This window comes from Cucurbita pepo, chromosome 3 (assembly GCF_057944985.1).
Source record: "Cucurbita pepo subsp. pepo isolate OVF chromosome 3, ASM5794498v1, whole genome shotgun sequence".
Lineage (NCBI taxonomy): Eukaryota > Viridiplantae > Streptophyta > Magnoliopsida > Cucurbitales > Cucurbitaceae > Cucurbita > Cucurbita pepo.
This window is the reverse complement of record NC_141800.1, coordinates 13,934,748-13,954,485: the sequence shown is the minus strand read 5'-3', so window position 1 is coordinate 13,954,485 and position 19,738 is coordinate 13,934,748. Positions and strand designations below refer to the sequence as shown.

The following is a 19,738-nucleotide window of genomic DNA, read 5'->3' as shown; positions in this document are numbered from 1 at the left end:
TATATTTTATTAACTAAACTCTGTAAATCTTATGGCATTGTAAATAACAGTCAGTCCGTTAAAAAAATATATTTATTTGATTTTCTAATTCTATAATTTATTTATATAAAAGAAATAGATTAAAAACGTGCATTTAGAAAGATTTTTAATGAAGCTTAGAATTGACGAGTTTAATTTCTTTATTTTCTAAAACTAAGTATAAATACTAACATAGTTTTCTTCCTTTATTACTTGCCTTAAAAAATGTTTTAAAAAATAAAAACTAAATTAAAAAAATTAAATATATATATATATATATTTATTTATTTATTTATTTTGTCAAATTTATCTCATGATTCCATTGTATTTTGTTAAAAAAAATGAAAATATTTAATAAAATAATAATAATGAGTGGTACCAAAACAAAATACCAAACATAGCCTTGAAAGATGAATTCGATATCATTGGGAAAATTATATATTTTCAGATTATTTATTTAATTTAATTAAAAATAGTATTTTTGTAGAAGGAAATTGTCCAACGTAATCCTTGTGCTGCCATGCACGTGAATACCACGTTTGTGGCGTTGGTAATCCAACGTGGCATCATATGGCTGGTTGGAACCTTGATGGAATGACATTTAGCCACGTGGGATCCACGCAGGAAAATGGGATTCTTTATTTATTTATTTTATTACGAGTATTTTAGTTATCCATTTGATCCAAGAATTTATATTTTGACTGAGAATATATAATAGGTCAAAGACAACATTCAAATTCGTATGCGACGAAAAAAAAACATTTATTAAATATTTTAGGTCAAAGACAACATTCGTCACATCAGGAATTAAATAAAACAGGCCCAATTCACCGAGTCAATAACTTTATTGGGCCGGAGTGGCCCACGTGGGTTAAGGTCTGACTTTCGACGGTCGGATTGAACGTTCCCACTACACGACAAACAAAAATTTGCCCCTCTTTAAGATCATACATTGAATCATCTACAACTCGGGTCGTATTCTGGGCCCAAGGCCCAACTCCACCCAATACACCCGAAATGAGTCCCACGGCTTTACTTCATCATAATAATAATAATTCCTTTTTTATATTCTTTATTAATGTTATACTAAATTAATAAAAATATTCCTCTTTAAACTATAAAGATTTAACTTTTTTAGTATTATTATTTTTAGAATGAGAATTTTCTAGAATATATTAAAAGAGTATTGGTATTATTATTATTTTTTTTTATAAAAAAAAATGAATAAAATGAATCCTAAATTTATTAAATTCAAATTACTGTCATGCTAAAAGTTATAAACATTCGTACGACAATTGGTTTTTTTTTTCTTTTTTTTTTCTTTTTTTAATTATTGTTTATATAATTTTAATTCGTGTAATTTAAATAAACCTTAATAATAATATTTATCGTTAGTTTATTATTTTTTAAATGGTCTGTATTATAATTCTCTTTATGAATTTTGAAAATATATTCTATAATATACATTTTTATGTAAAATTATTATTATTATTATTATTATTTAACTAGATAAGTACTCATTTTAAAAATTGAGATATAATTTGGTAATTTTAACTTTTTTTATTTTTACGTTATTTCGAAAATTATTATTATTATATATATATATAATTCGAGTGAGATTGACATGACACAGATATGATATTTCTTTGCTCTATGTACTCATTATGTTCTTTATTTCTCGTTTAGTAAAAACTAATGGAACTATATCTGAACTCCCAAAAGTCAGAAACTAAACCAATTAAAGGCTATAATATAAATCATAAAAAAAAAAAAAAAAAAAAATTTAAAGATTAATGTATATAGTAAAAACGCTTCAAACAATTTAAAAATAACCTCAAATGAGTTCTAAATTAATAAACTAAAAGTAATAGAAAATAGGATTATTTGGGTTGGGTTGGAATATTTTTTTAGGCCCAACCTAATTGTTCCGTAGTAAATTTTTCAATATAAACAATGCGTATTAAACAATGAACTTATAACAACTCAATTTCAATATATATTTTTACGAGGGTTTAAAAAAATTAATTATAAAAATAAAATAAATATAGGTATATACAAGTATATCATATACAAGAACATATATTTTAAAATTAACAATAAATTTCAGTTGATTTAATTAACGCAATCGGAGAACTCATGAACCAACTTGATAAAATTTTCATTTATTTGAACCCAACCTAATCCAAGTTCACAACACAACCCAAACTAGATTTTTCAAATCACCGAGTTGTTTTTAACATCTTTAATAGAAAAATAGAAGTTCGACAATTATAAAGCAATGAACTGAACAATCATATTTAAAAATGATAGTTGATATCTTATTTAACAAGGTATACTAGAATTAAATGAAGTTAAATTAGTTTTAAAAAAATGTCATTCTAAAACTTTGAAAGACGTTAGGGACGAGAAGAATTAGAGTAGATGACGAAGCATATAGAATAAATATAAATTAGATAATTAATAAACACAATCATTAATTTTTCAACCACGACTCAATAATCAATAAGAAAGCATATTATAAGATAAATAATCAATGTTTTTAATTCATAATAAAAATCCATTAATGATATTAATTTGTAACATAGTGGAACATTTCATATTATATAATAAGATAAATAATCAATCATATAATTGTTATAATTAAAATTGGACTTAATGCCACTCCTTACACTACCATCAAACCACCACACATTTATTTATTTTTTGAAATATATTTATTTTCTCAAAGGCATCCAAATCATTATGCTTAAATAATTATAATAATAGCAATAATGATATGAGTCATTATTATTACTATTATTATATTAATTCAAATTATTAGAATGGTCGAATATCTTATCTATACATTATTTTAACTTATTAAAAAAATATATACTTTAATAAATTAAATATTTTTGTTTAGGATATAAATTACTCGTTAATTACATGTTTTAGGTTTTAAGGTTAATCCCAATGGATCTGATATCTGAATTACCAGACCCCATTTTGCAGCACATTCTTTCATTTCTTCCCATCAAGCAAATAGTTCAAACAATTATCTTATCCAAAAGATGGAGCCATCTTTGGCTCACTTTCCCGTCGTTAGAATTCGACACGAACTTCTTTCGGCTCGAACTCGACTTATCCAAAACCGAACAATCAGCTGAGAAAAAGAGACTTCGGCTCATCGACTTCGTGGAACAAACTCTCAGGCAGCTGAAATCGCTGAGGAAGTTTAAGCTTCATGTTGATTTCCCATGGCCGAGCTCGGCAACCGTCGTCGACCGGTGGGTTGACTATGTGCTCGAGAACGGTGTCCGGGAGCTCGAGATTGTTGTCACTGTGGAAAATGGAAAAAGGTACAACTTGCCTCAGAGTGTTCTTGCAAGCCAGTCATTGACAGTTTTGACTGTTGGTGATTGCAAATTGTGTCCTCCTTTGGATGGCTTCAGGCTATTGGGTATGAAAAGGGTAACCCTTTTGGGAGTTTTTGTTGAAGATGAGATTGTAAAAAGATTAGTATCGAATTGTCGTTTCGTCGAGCATATCGAGCTCGATTCTTGCCTCGGATTGAGAAGTGTTTGGCTATGTGAAACTCATGAACTTCTAACTATGAAGGTTCATAACAATAGTGGGCTGTGTGAGCTTGGGATCAAAGCCATGAATCTTCAAGCTTTTGAGTTTAGAGGGCAATTTCAGCCTTGTGGCATTGATATCAGCTCTTGCAAGAATCTAAAAACTTTGATACTCACCATGGTGGCCATAACAGATGATTGGTTCCATGATGGTATCACTGAATTTCCCATGCTTGAGATTTTGGCCTTGTCTTATTGCCACATGTTGGAGAGCTTGAGAATCTCAAGCCCTCATTTGAAGAAATTCATCTTGTGTGGATGTGAATCCGTGACGAGACTCGAGATCAACGCTCCTTGTTTATTGGAGCTCGAGTATTCCGGAGATTTGATATCTTTCTCTTTGAACGCTCCTACTCTCTTGCAAGCTGATGTCCATCTCTCCCCACGGATTTTTGATAATCCGTGGTTTGTTAAACAGATTGAATTTCTAGCACATTTCAATCATCTCGAAGTCTTGACGTTGCGAAGTAGAACTGGAAAGGTTGGCTCTTGACGTTAAAAAAAACCAAATGATTATCATACGAGATTAATGAAACTCGAGTTTTCTAATATTGTTTGTTGTTTTTTTTGGTGTAGACTGTGGTTATTCCAGAGGAGGTGAGGGAGACATTTGCTTCCCCTTTGTATGGTGTGAAGCATTTGAAACTTAAGATAATAAAGCCTTTGTTTAGTCCTTCTATTCAAGATCTTGTGAGGGCTATGCTTTGGATTGCTCCTCAACCAGAGACCATCTCAATTGAGTCTGGTTTTGGTAAGAAGATCTTAAAGGTATGCATCCCTTTTTCATATCATTCTTTGATCCTTTAAACTTGGTTCTAGACTCGCAAAAATTGATTAAACTAAACCGAGCTTGTGAGTTTTTACATTAATTGGAGAGGGAAACGAAGCATTCTTTATAAGGGTGTAGAAATTTTTCCCTAGTAGACGTGTTTTAAAACTGTGAGGTTTGATGGTGATTCGTAATGGACCAAAGCGAACAATATCTACTAGTGGTGGACTTTGGGCTGTTACTAAGGGTATCAGAGCAAAAAACTGGGCGGTGTGCTAGCGAGGATGCTGGTTCCCCAAGGGGTGGAATGTGAGATCCCACGTTCGTTAGAGAGGGGAACAAAACATCCTTTATAAGAGTGTAGAAATCTTTCCTTAGTAGACGCAGTTTAAAACCATGAGGCCGACGGCAATATGTAACGGGCCAAAGCGGATAATATCTACTTGTAGTGGGCTTGGGTTGTTACAAATGGTATCAGAGCCAAACACCGAGTAATGTGCTAGCAAGGATGCTGGGCCCTCAAAGGGTGGATTGTAAGATCCCACATTGGTTGGAGAGGGGAACGAATGATTTCTTATTAGGGTGTGGAAATCTTTCCTTAGTAGATGCATTTTAAAACCGTGAGGCTGATGGTGATACGTAACTGGCCAAAGCGGACAATATCTACTAGCTGTGAGTTTGAGCTGTTACAAATGGTATCAAAGCCAAACACCGAGTGGTGTGCTAGCGAAGACGTTGGCCCCCAAGAGGGGTGGATTGTGAGATATCACATCAATTGGAGAGGGGAACGAATCATTCCTTACAAGGGTGTGGAAACCTTTTCCTAGTAGACGCGTTTCAAAACCGTGAAGCTTCAATACGTAATGGGCCAAAGCGGAAGGGCTGTTACAAATTGTATCAGAGCCAAACATCGGGCGGTGTGCCAGCGAGAACACTGACCCCCAAGGGGGGTGGATTGTGAGATCCCACATCGATTGGAGAGAGGAACACAAATCTAGTGGCAGTGGGCTTGGATGGTTACAAATTGTATCAGAGCCAAACACTGGGCGGTGTGTCATTCGAGGATGTTGGCCCCCGAGGGAGTAGATGGTGAGATTCCACATCGGTTGGTGTGGAAACCTTTCCCTAGTAGACGCGTTTTAAAACCGTGAGACTGAAAGTGATACGTAACGTGCCAAAGCAGACCATCTACTGGCTCGGAACTTGAATTGTTACATAATTAAATTATAAATCTAATATTTATTAGATTTCTGAACTTCACTCTCCTATTTCTTCCTTTGAATTTGGTTTGGTATTCATTCAATGACTTTGGTTGTGTTGGCTCTCTACATGTTCGTGCCTCAGTTTGGGTATGAAAAGCTAAGAGATGAGGCAGTTCGTCATTGCTGCTGTGCCTCTCTTCCCATAACATGTTGGAGACATTGCTTAAAAGAGTTGAAATTTGAGAATATTAGAGAGGATGAAGAAAAATATGATTTACACAACTTTTTCCATCAAAATGCACGCATCTTGCATTTCAATATCTTTCATCATCATTAGCATTTTCTTCCAATTTTAATAATTATTTTCCAACTCCAACCATTTCATCCATCATACTTCACATATATTGTAATTTATTTATTAATGTTATATATATATATATACAATGATTACCGATTTAGGAGGATTGTTGGGAGTGATTCCACCCCGACTAATTTAAGACTCCTAACAAGTTGGGTGTTCAAATTTTTAAAATTTAAATATTCATTTTAGACACATATACAATCATTGGCAAGTTAGCCGCGTGCTAGAATGAAGTTGCAAGGGGATGTGCGACGTGTGTGGGTGTGCAATGTGATGCCTGAGGGCAATGCAACATGAGGGTCAGAGACAACATGTGATGTGGAAGTGTAGTGTCACAACTACACTCTTGTTGCAGCGTGAGAGTCAGAGACAACATGTGATGTGGAGGTGTAGTGTCATAACTGCACTCTTGTGGCGGCGTGAGGGTCAGAGACAACCGGTGATGTGGAGGTGTAGTGTCACAACTGCACTCTTGTGGCAGCGTGAGGGTCAGAGACACCATGTGATGTGGAGGTGTAGTGTCACAACTGTACTCTTGTGGCAGCGGGATAACAATTGTGCGACACTTGTTCTAACCCAACGAAAAAGTCAACCATGAGAAATTCGGACTTCGCAAACAACGTCGACGTATGCTTGAGCCTCAAATCACATTTGCGAGAAATATTTTAAAAAACGTGAATGATGAAATACATTTGAAAACAATTTGAAAGAATTGAAGAAAACAATGTTATATACTGGAAGCAAAGAAATACACACCATGACTAATAACATATAACTCAGGATATGAAAAATTGATGACTAATCGCATTTCCCTCTAATACAGAGCATTTTAGTCGTGTAAGGTGTAGACATGATTTTGATGAACGGTCATACGCTTTTGTATTGACACAACATGAAATGGTAAATACATATCTAAGATGAAAAAACATGTAAATTGGGTTTGGATCAGAACATCCGACATGCCACCATAAACAACATGTTTTGGACAAAAATGACTGAGACATCCAACATGCAGCTATAAACAACATGACTTAGACAAACATGATTGTAACATGTAGTCGACAGAAAAAATCCTAAACCTGATAATGGAACCGAGCATTAATCCTTATGATTGGTTGGAGATGGCATGCTATCTCATTTTAAAATAAGATTGCGCTCATTGTAATGTTTTTTTTTTTTTTTTTTTTTTGAAACAGCCTTCTTTTATTTAACGTTATAATAAAATGAGCTGTCAAATCTGAATTTATTATTATTATTATTATTATTATTATAACGTATGAAATGATGGCGATGCGTGTTGGAGGACAAAAGTGACATTTTTGGTATTATACAGCTCACTTATAAGCATTTCTTTCTATAACGTTTCAAAACAAATTTGTTATTTTCTCTAATAAGATAAAGTCAAATTAAAAAAAAAAACCAAATTAAAAACAACTCATTATTTATGTTTTTAAAATATACAAAACTCAGTTTTATACTTCAAAAAAATATACTGAATTTGGAAAATGTAATAATTATATGACTAAAATGGTAATTTCAACAATTAATATATATTATAAATTAGAAAATCCAAGACAGATATGGGAATAATTTTTTTATTTTGTTTTATATAGTAATTGAATGCACATTTTACGTTGTATAATATATTAATAATTATTATAAATTTAGAAGTAATAATATTAAATTAATTTAATGCATGCCCTCCAAATTATATTAAATTTGAAAACAATACTCCCTTCTCCACCGATGACGAATATTGACTGTCCGGTTTTCTAGGTTTTCTCACCAGATTTCCCTCCTTCCATTCTTCTCTTCTTCTTCTTCTTCTTCTTCTTCTTCTTCTTCTTCTTCTTCTTCACTGACCACTGAATTTCAACCAGAGGAATCGATCCTCAAAGTTTCAGTCGCCATTGCCATTGTACAGCCGATGAACAAGGTAATAATTTACTCTGTACTCCGATTTTTTCATACTGCCATGACGTATATGATGTTCTGAGGTTACGAACTTATTCCATTTGATTTTGCGCAGTAGTGAAGTTTGTGGTGTTTAATTTTGAAATGTTTTCTTGTGGTTTAACTTCGTAGGCATTGTCGATAGGACTGATTTCTTTATGGCATATGATGCGTAGCTTGGAGGTTTGGTGTTTTCCGTTTCGTTTTAGGTGTGAGAGTGTGATGTTGAACAATTTTTGTTGGATTTGAGGTTATTAATGCGTTGAAGATTAGTGGTAATGGAGGACGGAAAGGATTTTGGCACTGTAATTCGAATTAATCAAACGAGATATCCTACAGTGAGGTCTCTTCAGTTCTTCTTAATTTTCATAGTACTCGGTCTTTTGGTTTCGATTATTAGTATGAATACCATTAAATATTTTGGAGTTGGAAGTGCTGCCCCTGTTGTATCGTCCTTCAATATTGTTCAGCCTGGCGTGGAAGGGCCAAGTGATATAGATAGTTGGATTAGTCCTTCTTCAAATCTCCTTCACAGTATGAGCGATCAAGAGCTACTATGGCGGGCTTCCTTGGTTCCTCAAGGAAAAGAGTATCCCTTCAACAGAGTTCGCAAGATTGCTTTTATGTTCTTGACAAAAGGGCCTTTGCCGATGGCCCCTCTTTGGGAACGGTTCTTCAAGGGTCATGAGGGGCTTTATTCCATTTATATTCATGCTACTCCATCATACATTGCTGACTTCCTGCCCTCATCAGTGTTTTATAGAAGACAGATCCCAAGTCAGGTACTAGCTTCTTTTTGTACTTTTCGGATGAAAGAATAAATTCCTTTAGTGTTCCTCTTTTAAGGCCTTTTTTGATTTATTTCATGAAAAAGCAAGAAATGTTTGAAAACCGAATATTTTTGTGGATATTCTTTGATCCTTTGTTAGAATTTGGATGGTGTTTTGTAATAAAGCTAATGGAGTAGTTCCCATTTGACCTCTCAGAATTGTATGCTTGCTTGAATTGATCCATTGCTTTTGCCTAACAACATTAAGAGTCTTATTTCTTTTGGAGGGCATACTTTCATAGCTATGTTTTGGCTTAATTTTCATTGGACTGTTTCGTTAGAAGGAAACCATAGAATTTTCTTTAAGAAGAAGAGACTTTTTCTTGAGCTTGTAGGATGATAATATTGTTTTTCGTAGCTTTTTCTTGGTCGAAAGTGTCCCGGGTCTGTTTAAGATTCATTTCACACTCATTGCTGATCCTTTCGCTGTCGGAGAATATTAAATTGAATCTTTTGATTGAAAATTTCTTTTCAAATTATCTTAAGAACCATTTAACAGTGTTTACTTGCCTAAGATTGAACTTTTCACCTTCTATTCTCGTTCTGTTGTCTAATTGAGAGCTAGAACATTCACACAGTGGTTTTTCTCTGGGTAGGTTACAGAGTGGGGCGAAATGAATTTGTGTGATGCTGAGAGGAGACTGCTAGCTAATGCATTGCTTGATATCTCCAACGAATGGTTTATTCTCCTGTCCGAGGCTTGTGTCCCTCTCCACAGCTTTACCACAGTGTATGACTATCTTGCGAGATCTCGCCACAGCTTTGTACACTCGTTCGATGATCCAGGACCCTATGGAAGAGGACGCTACAACAAGAACATGGCACCTAAGATTAACCTCACTAACTGGCGCAAGGGTTATCAATGGTTCGAAGTCACTCGCGAACTCGCGGTGAAGATAGTTAAAGATAAAACGTACTACTCTTTGTTTAAAAAGTATTGCAAACCAACTTGTTATGTCGACGAACACTACTTCCAAACAATGTTGAGCATGGAATCGCCAAATCTTCTGGCAAACAGAAGCCTTACCTTTGTGGACTGGTCCAGGGGTGGTGCTCATCCTGCTACATTTGGAAAGTATGATATCACAGAACAGTTTATTAAAAATCTTTTTGAAAACAAGAGATGCCTTAACAATGGTCAACCTTCTTTCTGTTTTCTTTTTGCTAGAAAATTTGCTCCAAGTGCCTTAGATCGGTTGTTAGACGTAGCTCACAACGTTATGGGGTTTTGACGAAACCTAGGCTTCAGAGAATTGTTTCATTTTTAGAAGAGGTTCTAATGGGACTTCTCATTAATCCTAGTTTAGAGAATTATAGTTTCTCTTCTCTTCTCTTCTCTTCTCTTCTCTTCTTTTAGTTATACAAAGCTGACATAAACACCCTAACATTTTATACAATTTAGAAATCATCTGATTATGCACTCTCCTCACCATCAAAAAGTTGAGGTCGACTCGTTCTTCGACTTGTCGGTAGAACTCGCACAATCTTCAGCAAGTCTCGAGAAGTTTCCCATTTTTCTCTCCCCGCACTCTCTCTCATTTTCACCGTGCCCTTGTTGGACAGGTTTGGAGAGCTCTCATCGTTCTCACCATTATGTTCAACCATCATCACCAAGAGACCTTGCATGAAGAAGAAGAAGAATCAGTTAGCTAGTCAATGGTCTAGTCAGGGTTACGTGGTTCAATCTAGTTTAGTCAACGGTCAACAATCTAATCAATGGTTTGGTCAATGGTCAGTGTAGTTCAACCTAGTTGGTGCATGAGTATTGGTTTTCTCAAACTTTTGGTCTTGTTCAAACTCAATTTATTGCTTGACACAGAATAAAATGTCTTAATCATGACACAAACACTTCAGGGTGGATGACAAGATTGTACCATACATGTTTGAATTTAGTGAGGCTTTATTGTATTTTCAATTTTAGAGTATTATTTTCAAGGTTTAAGTTACAATTAGTCAGTGATCATTATGATATTGATAGTCATGAGAGTTGAGCCTTTTCAATTGACCACATGTTATTCTTGTGTTTATTTTTAAGCCTATAAATAGTCATTCATGTTGTTCATCTAGTCAAAATTTTGGATATTAAAATGAAAGTTGCATCTGATGCTTTTTAAGCCATGAATGTGTTCCTTAACATTTCTTGCGTTTAAATTTGCATGATAAAGTCATTCAAGTAATCTTAATCAATTTATCTTGTCGAGTGATTCAAATCACGAACTTAGAAACGAGTTTTCTCTACTCTTGATCTTGGTTATCAAAGCAATTTATTCCAAAACTTTATTTTGAATTGATTTTTAACGTTTTTTGGGTTCTTCCATTATTTAGATTTGATGGTTTTATTGTTCAATAAAGTTGTTAGATCACGTCGAGAATATACGGATGACTAGGTCTTTACTGGTATCATATTGTTATATATGTGTGCACATACCGTTGTTTTATGAATTGTTTTGATACTCGTGCATACTTGAAAATGATATTTTGAATCAATATGAGACCGTTTGTATGGATGGAAATTTAAAATAGTTACATATTTGCATGCAAAAATTTAATAATTATCTATCTATATGCATAAAAATTACATTAGAACGTAAAACAATTACCTATATGTGTACATTGGACAACGTGACATGACATTGAAGGTAATCTACCTATTTGCATGCACTATATTATACCAAACAATTACCTATTTATGTGCATGGAAATTGAAACACTCGGTTGTGATTTTGACGTACAGAATTGTTCATCTGTGAGAGTTAAATAGTTTTAAACGATTTTTAGGTATTTTGACTTTGCTATATTTTGTGGCGTATGTATGCATATCTAAGCCCAATATAGGAGTTATGTAGTGAATATTTTTAAATACTCGAAATTTCTAAAGGTATTTTAGGTAAGGAAAACGACGTGCTAGGGTTGTTAGCTTTCATGTGAGACTGCCCTCAAATGCACCCAAATTTTAGTATGAGTTTGCAATTTGCATGTTTTCGTTGTCCGCTTTAAATATAACGTCAATATGCATTTGGTAATTAACTTGAATTGGTCTAGGTTCTAGAACCTAGGTCGGTCTAGGATGTTAAGGACTTCTCCAAGATAGCTACCCCTTACTTAGATGACTAAGAATGAGATTTTGTTCACTTTGAGCGAAGATTAATGATTGTTTTTAAGAGCTCAAGCAAAGACTCGTTTTGTCTCTAATGCTTACAGTGCTGGTTTCGTAGTATATAGCAATGCCTCAAAGAAAGGATTTAGTTGCATTATGATGCAACATGATAAGGTTGCTGCTTACCCACCGTGATAATTGAAATATTATGTGCGTAATTAGCTAACGCATGATTTAGAGCTAGTAGCGGTAGAGTTTGTCCTAAAAAGATTTGGAGGCATTACTTGCACGAGGAGATAGCCTAAACCTTCACAGATCATTTGGTTATATACTCACTCAAATATCTTCATATAAATCATTTAGATAAAACCATTTATAACAATTATAAAGTGAGTCATATTAAGGCATTTACTGGGACAAGTCACCCAACCTTATACATATACTATAAACTCTTTAGATTATTATTTAAACATAATTCTTCTATATGTCAACCACGTACCGTTCAAGATTACATTAATAACTTTGATTTTTCATACAATATATAATATTAAATTAAAAAATAAAAATAATCAAAACTATTATTAAAAATTAAATTATTAATTACGAGTTTTTATGACATAGTTTCCAACCAGAGTTCTCGTTGATTTAGGCACATTTTGATATGAGTAGGTTCAAGGGTTATTTTAGCTTTCCTAGCACCATAGATTAGCCATAAACTGATTCTCTTATACATAGAAGGTTGTTGGTGAAAATGGATTCGATTCGGATTATGTTGTTGTTAGCTAAATGGACGTGACGGTTGTGCATACATAAAAATGATATTTTGAACCAACATGGGACCTTTTGTATGCACGAAAACATAAGATAAATACTTATTTACATGCATAAGAATTATATTAGAATGCAAGATAATTACCTATGTGAACATGAGAATTACATTACATTTTGTGATATTATCTCCGAAACAATTACTTTTAAGTGTGTAAATGTGATGTCCCACATTGGTTGGGGAGGAGAACAGAACACCCTTACTAACTGTGTGGAAACCTCCCCGGGCAGATGGCTTTTAAAGCCTTGAGGGGAAGCCCAGGGAAAGCCCAAAGAGGACAATATCTGCTAGTGGTGGATTTGGGGCGTTACAAATGGTATTAGAGCTAGACACCGGACGATGTGTCAGTCTTCTCGCTCTTCCCCGAAAGGGGATAGACACGAGGCGGTGTGCCAGTAAGGAAGTTGGGCCCTAAAGGGGGGTTGGATTTGGAGGGGATCCCACGTCAATGGGAGTATAAGTGTGTGGAAACCTCCTTTCAAAGCCTTGAGGGGAAAGCCCACCGAAGACAATAAAGCCTGGAAAAGTCCAAAGAAGACAATATCTGCTAGCGGTGGATATAGGATTTTACAAATTTTACCGTTATTTTATGATTTTGACTTGAGGTAACTACTCATATGTGTGAATATAAGTTGACCAATTTTGAACGATTTTAAGTCCCTCGACTTTCTCGACTTTACCATATTTGTTATATATATATATATATATATATGCATATCTAAATCCAACCGGAGGTTACTTTACTTGCACATAATTTTTATTGTAAACCTCATTTCAATTATATACTTTAGAATGGTCCTACACATTTTTTTTATTTGTTTTACAAACTCCAGATATCGTTTATGGAATTTCTACTTGTAAATTTATTTGAATGCATTTTTTTTTTATTTGCTTCTAAAAAATACCCGAACAAAACTTAGTTATCCCATAAGTTTATGACTTCAAAACAGCGTAGATAACTTGTCAAAACTTAGTGCAACTTATTTTAGTTTGAATTAGTTATAGAATATATGATAATCCTAATCTTGAAAAATATATTAGTTATGAAATATACACGTAGATATTATTTAGTATCTTGTATCCTATTTCAAGGTTGTGAATATCAATGAAGATTGAATATTCGATCTCAATTCTTTTTCGTATTCTTAAATCTGTATTCTTTGGTTGACTAATAATATTTTCATATCTACTCACACTTTTGAGTGGTAGATATTGCATCATTACTAAGGGTCTTAGGTTCTAGAAAGTCAGGTTATTACTAATAAGATGGGAGAAAAAAAAAAGAAGTTTTTGTGCACATGATCATGACTATTCCATAAATGTAAGAGAAATCCATCACAAGAAAAGGAAACGTTGTGCAGCGTTTCACCTTCTTGGAACATTTGGGCTGATTGATTTCGGGTAGGTACAACAACAGATGAAGCTTAAATGGAAAGAACAGAATACAGATGCTGTGGTAGGGGATTGACATTAGTACCAGCTCAATGAGATCATATAATCAAGCGGGTCGATAGGCAACTTACAATTCATCGTGTCGTTTTTCGTCTGGTAAAGTAACTTGTGAGGGGAGTTGAAGGAGATATCTTGTAGCCAATGATGCATGAAGAGCTGCGCCATAAGGGAGTGCATCTTCATTGATACGAAAGTAAGAGGAATGCGCGGAATCGAGCTGACCCAACGTTTCATTGTTCATTCCAAGAAAGAAGAAGTACCCCGGGATCATCTCTTGGTAAAACGAAAAATCTTCAGATCCCATAACTGGTTTCATGTCCTTGACCTTGTCAGTGCCAAGCATATCTCCTGCAACATTTTGGAAGTGTTCGTGCAACTCGTTATCATTCACGGTTGGAGGGAAAAGAGGTATCTCATTCTCGAAAAAATCGACTGTCCCATTGCACCTGTGCACGGCAGCTTGTCCGATGATAACCTATAAAAGGAGCAAATGAGACTATCATGTCAAAGATTAACATATTAAGATGTAATAATGATAATGAGTGTCACAACCCAAGCCCACCGTTAATATATATTGTCTGCTTCGGCCCGTTACGTATCGCCGTCAGCCTCACGGTTTTAAAACGTGTATACTAGGGAAAGATTTTCACAACCTTACAAGGAATGTTTTGTTCCCCTCTCCAACCGATGTGGGATCTCACAATCCACCTCCCTTAGGGACCTAGCGTCCTCGCTGGCCAACCGCCCGATGTCTGGCTCTGATATCATTTGTAACAGCCCAAGTCCACCGCTAGCAAATATTGTCTACTTTGACTCGTTACGTATAACCATTAGCCTCACGGCTTTAAAACGCGTCTGTTAGGGAGAGATTTCCACACTCTTATAAGGAATGTTTCATTCTCTCCCCTCCACCAACCAAGATGGGATCTCACAATTACTCTAGCAAATATCACTTTTCATCTAACTTGAGTACATTATTATGTTAATGGTAATCCTAAAGACCATTCTGTTCTCAGAAATCGAGTGTCAAATGCCAAACAGCCTTTTAAGGAAAAAAAAAAGCTGAAGAACTCAGTGAAAGTGTTCACTTTGCGACTCAAATTTGTATACCTCTTTAATACGTTGCTTAAGTTGAATCAAGCTACTCTTCAAGAAAGCTCGGAAAGTGCCACCTATTGCGACAGAATCTGGAATTACATTGAATGCACCACCTCCTTGAAACTTAGCAACTGTTACTACCTGCACGTTCCACTGTGTGAATAGGATTTCTTATTTGCAATAAAAGCAAGCTATTTGATTGTCAGTGCAACCTTCCTCGCAAATATATTTAGAAGCAGAGGATTGAGCACAAGGGTAATGCAGCAACAGCCCAACAAATAAATACATTAACACCATATACGTGTAACTATTTTAAGAAAATAGGAACATGGAGAGGACAATGCATTCCCTGATGTAACAGCCTAAGTCCACCGCTAGCTAGCAAATATTGTCCGCTTTGGTCCGTTACGTATCGCTGTCAGCCTCACGGTTTTAAAATGCATCTGCTAGGGAGAGGTTTACAACTAATGTGGAATCTAACAATCCACCCCCCTTGGAGGCCAACGTCCTAGCTGGCACACCGCCTGGTGTCTAGCTCTAAAACCATTTGTAACGGCCTAAGCCCACTTCTAACAAATATTGTCCGCTTTGGTCTGTTAGGTATCGCCGTCAACCTCACAGCTTTAAAACGTGTCTACTAGGGAGACGTTTCCACACTCTTATAAGGAATGCTTCGTTCCCCTCTCCAATCGATGTAGGATCTCACACCTGACCTAACTCTTCGGACAATATTTATACATGCTTCTTAGAAAAAAAATAAAATAAAATAATGACATTCTTGATACTTGGGAATAGAGCTAACTCTAATAGATCTCGTGTGCCTCATTTACAGGAATCCATAAGCACCCCGCCCCCCCCCCCCCCCCCCCGTCATGTTAAGGGAATGCTTGCATTGTTGGTAAGGTTTTCATGAAATGTTTAACAATCTGATGCCTTGACTGCATAATTCATCCAAACGAAATAGGAAAAGATAGCTTACCGGGGAATCTAGTGGATCAGCTTCTCTTGAAACAAGATGTTGTAAGCTAACAACCACGTTAGATGCAGCCACAATTGGGTCTATAGAATGCTGGGGAATTGCAGCATGGCCTCCTTTTCCGCTGATAACAGCTTCAAAGGCGCCGCTACCAGCTAACATGGGTCCTGGCCGTCCAGCCACTTCACCGAGAGGTATATAATGAGCAACATGCAAGCCAAAGATAGCATTGACATTATCCAAAACTCCAGCTTCTATTATTTTCTTAGCGCCTCCACCTCCTTCTTCAGCTGGTTGGAAAACTAGTACAACTGTTCCCTGTTGAGTGAATAAAATCAAAGCATACTTACTTTTCTATAGGGATTTTGTTTGCACCTAACACATTTGTAGGGAAATTAATCCACGAGATGCATACTTACTTTCAACTCCTCACTATGCTTTTGAAGGATCTTTGCAGCACCTAATACCATCGCAACATGAGCATCGTGACCACAGGCGTGCATCTTCCCAGGAACCTTACTCTTATGCTCCCACTCCACCAATTCCTGTAAGAACCAAGTTTCACTCACTAAAAAATTCAAACAAATCCTGGAAAATTGCTGCTCAATTCACTGTCAAAGCATCAAAATATAACGAACAGAACAAGAGTACGATCATCGATGTTTTGCATTTAATCAAACACCTGGCGTGCAAATTTCACTCTACATTGAAATATCAACTATAAGCAATCAGAAAAGAGTTCTTTATGTCAGCCAATCGATTCAAACCTGCATGGCAAGAGCATCCATGTCCGCTCGAATGGCCACAAAAGGGGGCTGACCAGAACCAATATAGCCGATGACGCCAGTCTTTGCAACTGGGTATTTATAAGAAATGCCCAATTTATCTAACTCTGTTCTAATCAACTTACTGGTCTCGAATTCCTCATAACCAAGTTCTGGGTTCTCGTGAATTCTCCTACGGATTCCCACCATCCAATCAAACAGCTCGGGTTCCTTAGCAAATTGGAGGAACTTTTTAGGAATTTCTTTGAGCTTATTTGAGTCGGATGAAGAATCTGGATACACAAACGTTAAAACAAACAAATGAGCAATCAAAATCCAAGAAACCCACCTGAGTGAAGCCATGATTATTGGCTTCGCTGCAGAAACAAGAGATTGAAAGAGTGAAATTAAGAGTTGAAGAATAAAAGAAACGGTGAAGTGAAGAAGCTGAAGAGCGCTACTCTGTCAGAATTAATAAGAACATTTACTTACAGAGTGGCGTCCGCACCTCTTCTTCCACGTAATCATTTGCATTTCCAACGTGTTGGATTTCAATGATTTAAAATAATAAAATTTTGGTTAAAATTTTTAATATTTTACTTTAAAAAATTCACTCATAATTCTATTCTTTATAATAAAAAAATTTAATGAAATGGTTTAATTAAATACAAATTAATTTCAAGGGAACATTAAAACTATTTTTAAAAAATTATTTATAGTATAATATTCATTTTTGGATTAAAAGTACTAATATTAAATTAAAATAAAGTTCCACAAAATTACACCTAGACGTAACAACTTACTTATTTAATCAAAGTTTCTTTCTATTAAATACGTGAAGAATTTAAAATGCCACCTAAGCGTAACAAAGTACTTGTTTAATCAAAGTTTATTTCTATTAAATACGTGAAGAATTCGAGTGATATAAGACAAAAATATATAATGAAACAAAATAGCCAACTTTCATAATAAAAGTACAAAAGAAATAATAATATAAATTATGTCTTTTTTACACTCGTACCATTTCAAGAATAAATATGATTAATGAAATTATGTGATATCCCACGTTGGTTGGGGAGGAGAACGAAACACCGTTTATAAGGGTGTGGAAACTTTTTCCTAGAAGTAGGCCATGTGGATTACCTAGGGTCTTCTTCAACTAATGATATCTCGATCCAGAAGCTTTCAGAGTGTTGGATGATGAAAGTCACACGGCTAATTTAGAGAATGATCATGAGTATAAATAAATAATACTCTCTCCATTGGTAGGAGGCATTGGGGAAGCCCAAATCAAAGCAATAAGAGCTTGTGCTCAAAGTGGACAATATCATACCATTGTGGAAAGTCGTGTTCGTCTAACATGGTATTAGAGCCATGCCCTAAACTTAATTGTGCCAATAGATTGGTAAATCCTCAAATGTCGAACAAATGAGTCAAGCCTCCTCACTCTTTCCATTGGTATGAGGCCTTTTGGGGAAGCTGACAATATCATATCATTGACTCTCTCCATTGGTATGAGGCATTTTGGGGAAGCTCAAAGCAAAGTCATAAGAGATTGTGCTCAAAGTGGACAATATCATATTATTGTGAAGAGTCGTGTTCGTCTAACACATAATATCTTTTCTATAGGCGTCTTGAGATGTATGGGGAATTCGTCGTTGATAGATCTTGCCCAATGTCCTCTTTTCCTCGTCGCCGCCGATTCTTCCATGAAAGTGGAGCTCTAAGTCGATCAGTCCCTAAAATTTGCAAAATGATTTTAAACTGTCCTATATATGGTTTAAATTTAATTACTTTGAAAATAAATTTTAAAATTTTTAATTAAACACCTATTTTTTTTGTGTGTGAATGTTTAATGGAAATGAAATTAAAAATTATTGTTCTACTAATATTTATTTTAATCTTAATTTAAAAAATAAAGTTCCACGATAGTAAAATATAATCTAATCGATTATCCTTAAACTCTAAATCCTACATATATTTTTAATAGAAATAAAATTTTAAATAATACATACTTCCAATTTTTGAAGAAAAAATGGTTTGAAATATATTATTATTTAAAATCAAACCCCAAATAAAATCTAATAAAATTAAACAGTATTTTTAATAATTTTGTAAATTTTGTAAATTATTTATATTTGAAGAAAAGTTGAGACATTTTAATTAATTAAATACCACTCAATATTAGTATGTGAGACTCTAAAAAAGCAGTATTTTTAATAATATATTTACCTTTTTCTCTTCATTTTATGGGAAATTACAATCCTTTTTAAAAAATAAAAAGGACGGAGAATATTTAAAAGCGAAAACTCCAAACAAAAAAAAATAAAGAAAATAAATAATAATAATAATAATAATAATAAAAAGCTGAAAGATAAGACACAACGTACGATCCCAAAAAAGAACAATAAACATTAAAATCGAGGAAGATATGCACCAAAAGGGGAAATTTTACTTTTAAATTTAAAATTTTGTTTAATAAATATAATCTTCGTTCAAATAAATTATAAAAAATCGATGAAAATTATAAAACATTACTAAATTAAAATGGTCGTTAAAATAATTTTAATAATCAACTTATTTTCACGTTGATTTTTTCATACCAATTTATATACGTGGTATTGTAAATGATATTATGGGTACATGATTGTCAGTGAATTTTTATCTTATTTTAATAAAAAAAATTCTAAAAATATCAACTTAAACATAAATTCTTATTTTATAAATTAATAAAACAATGTTTACATTAATTTAATTTAAATTTAAAATAAATGTT

At 34.4% G+C, this 19,738-nt stretch overlaps 3 protein-coding genes across 5 annotated transcripts; 2 read left to right on the top strand and 1 right to left on the bottom strand.

Moving 5' to 3' along the window:
• The first annotated feature begins 2,967 nt into the window (after window positions 1-2,967).
• Window positions 2,968-6,784, top strand: LOC111790259 (putative F-box/LRR-repeat protein At3g18150). Of its 2 annotated transcripts, none has more exons than XM_023671123.2 (3): window positions 2,968-4,113; window positions 4,209-4,400; window positions 5,746-6,133. In XM_023671123.2, exons 1-3 carry the CDS (start codon window positions 2,971-2,973, stop codon window positions 5,938-5,940), a joined length of 1,530 nt encoding a protein of 509 aa, XP_023526891.1. In that variant the 5' UTR covers window positions 2,968-2,970; the 3' UTR covers window positions 5,941-6,133. The 2 variants fall into 2 exon arrangements, with proteins under 2 accessions (XP_023526891.1, XP_086978133.1); XM_087122007.1 differs by lacking the exon at window positions 5,746-6,133 and adding an exon at window positions 6,154-6,784 and having other exon boundaries at window positions 2,971-4,113.
• Window positions 6,785-7,667: 883 nt separating this feature from the next.
• Window positions 7,668-10,073, top strand: LOC111791361 (glycosyltransferase BC10). Its single transcript, XM_023672660.2, has 3 exons — window positions 7,668-7,900; window positions 8,050-8,699; window positions 9,343-10,073. The coding sequence occupies exons 2-3, from the start codon at window positions 8,196-8,198 to the stop codon at window positions 9,976-9,978; spliced, it is 1,140 nt and encodes a 379-aa protein (XP_023528428.1). The 5' UTR covers window positions 7,668-7,900; window positions 8,050-8,195; the 3' UTR covers window positions 9,979-10,073.
• Window positions 10,074-13,949: 3,876 nt separating this feature from the next.
• LOC111791360 (IAA-amino acid hydrolase ILR1-like 4) lies at window positions 13,950-17,445 on the bottom strand. Of its 2 annotated transcripts, XM_087121850.1 has the most exons (6): window positions 17,312-17,445; window positions 16,966-17,193; window positions 16,618-16,743; window positions 16,202-16,516; window positions 15,235-15,363; window positions 13,950-14,599 (listed from the first exon to the last, which is right to left on the bottom strand). In XM_087121850.1, the coding sequence occupies exons 2-6, from the start codon at window positions 17,170-17,172 to the stop codon at window positions 14,192-14,194; spliced, it is 1,185 nt and encodes a 394-aa protein (XP_086977976.1). In that variant the 5' UTR covers window positions 17,173-17,193; window positions 17,312-17,445; the 3' UTR covers window positions 13,950-14,191. The 2 variants fall into 2 exon arrangements, with proteins under 2 accessions (XP_086977976.1, XP_023528427.2); XM_023672659.2 differs by having other exon boundaries at window positions 16,966-17,432.
• Window positions 17,446-19,738: the final 2,293 nt, after the last annotated feature.

Bases quoted from the DNA above. Each gene is read 5' to 3' on its own strand.
- LOC111790259 (XM_023671123.2), top strand. From the start codon at position 2,971: ATGGATCTGATATCTGAATTACCAGACCCCATTTTGCAGCACATTCTT. The intron at 4,114-4,208 runs GTTGGCTCTTGA...TTTTTGGTGTAG, and splicing joins TGCGAAGTAGAACTGGAAAG to ACTGTGGTTATTCCAGAGGA. The intron at 4,401-5,745 runs GTATGCATCCCT...TTCGTGCCTCAG, and splicing joins TTGGTAAGAAGATCTTAAAG to TTTGGGTATGAAAAGCTAAG.
- LOC111791361 (XM_023672660.2), top strand. From the start codon at position 8,196: ATGGAGGACGGAAAGGATTTTGGCACTGTAATTCGAATTAATCAAACG. The intron at 8,700-9,342 runs GTACTAGCTTCT...TTCTCTGGGTAG, and splicing joins GAAGACAGATCCCAAGTCAG to GTTACAGAGTGGGGCGAAAT.
- LOC111791360 (XM_023672659.2), bottom strand. From the start codon at position 17,325: ATGGCTTCACTCAGGTGGGTTTCTTGGATTTTGATTGCTCATTTGTTT. The intron at 16,744-16,965 runs GTTTGAATCGAT...TGGTTCTTACAG, and splicing joins TGGATGCTCTTGCCATGCAG to GAATTGGTGGAGTGGGAGCA. The intron at 14,600-15,234 runs GTATACAAATTT...CTCCTTTTATAG, and splicing joins TTAAGCAACGTATTAAAGAG to GTTATCATCGGACAAGCTGC.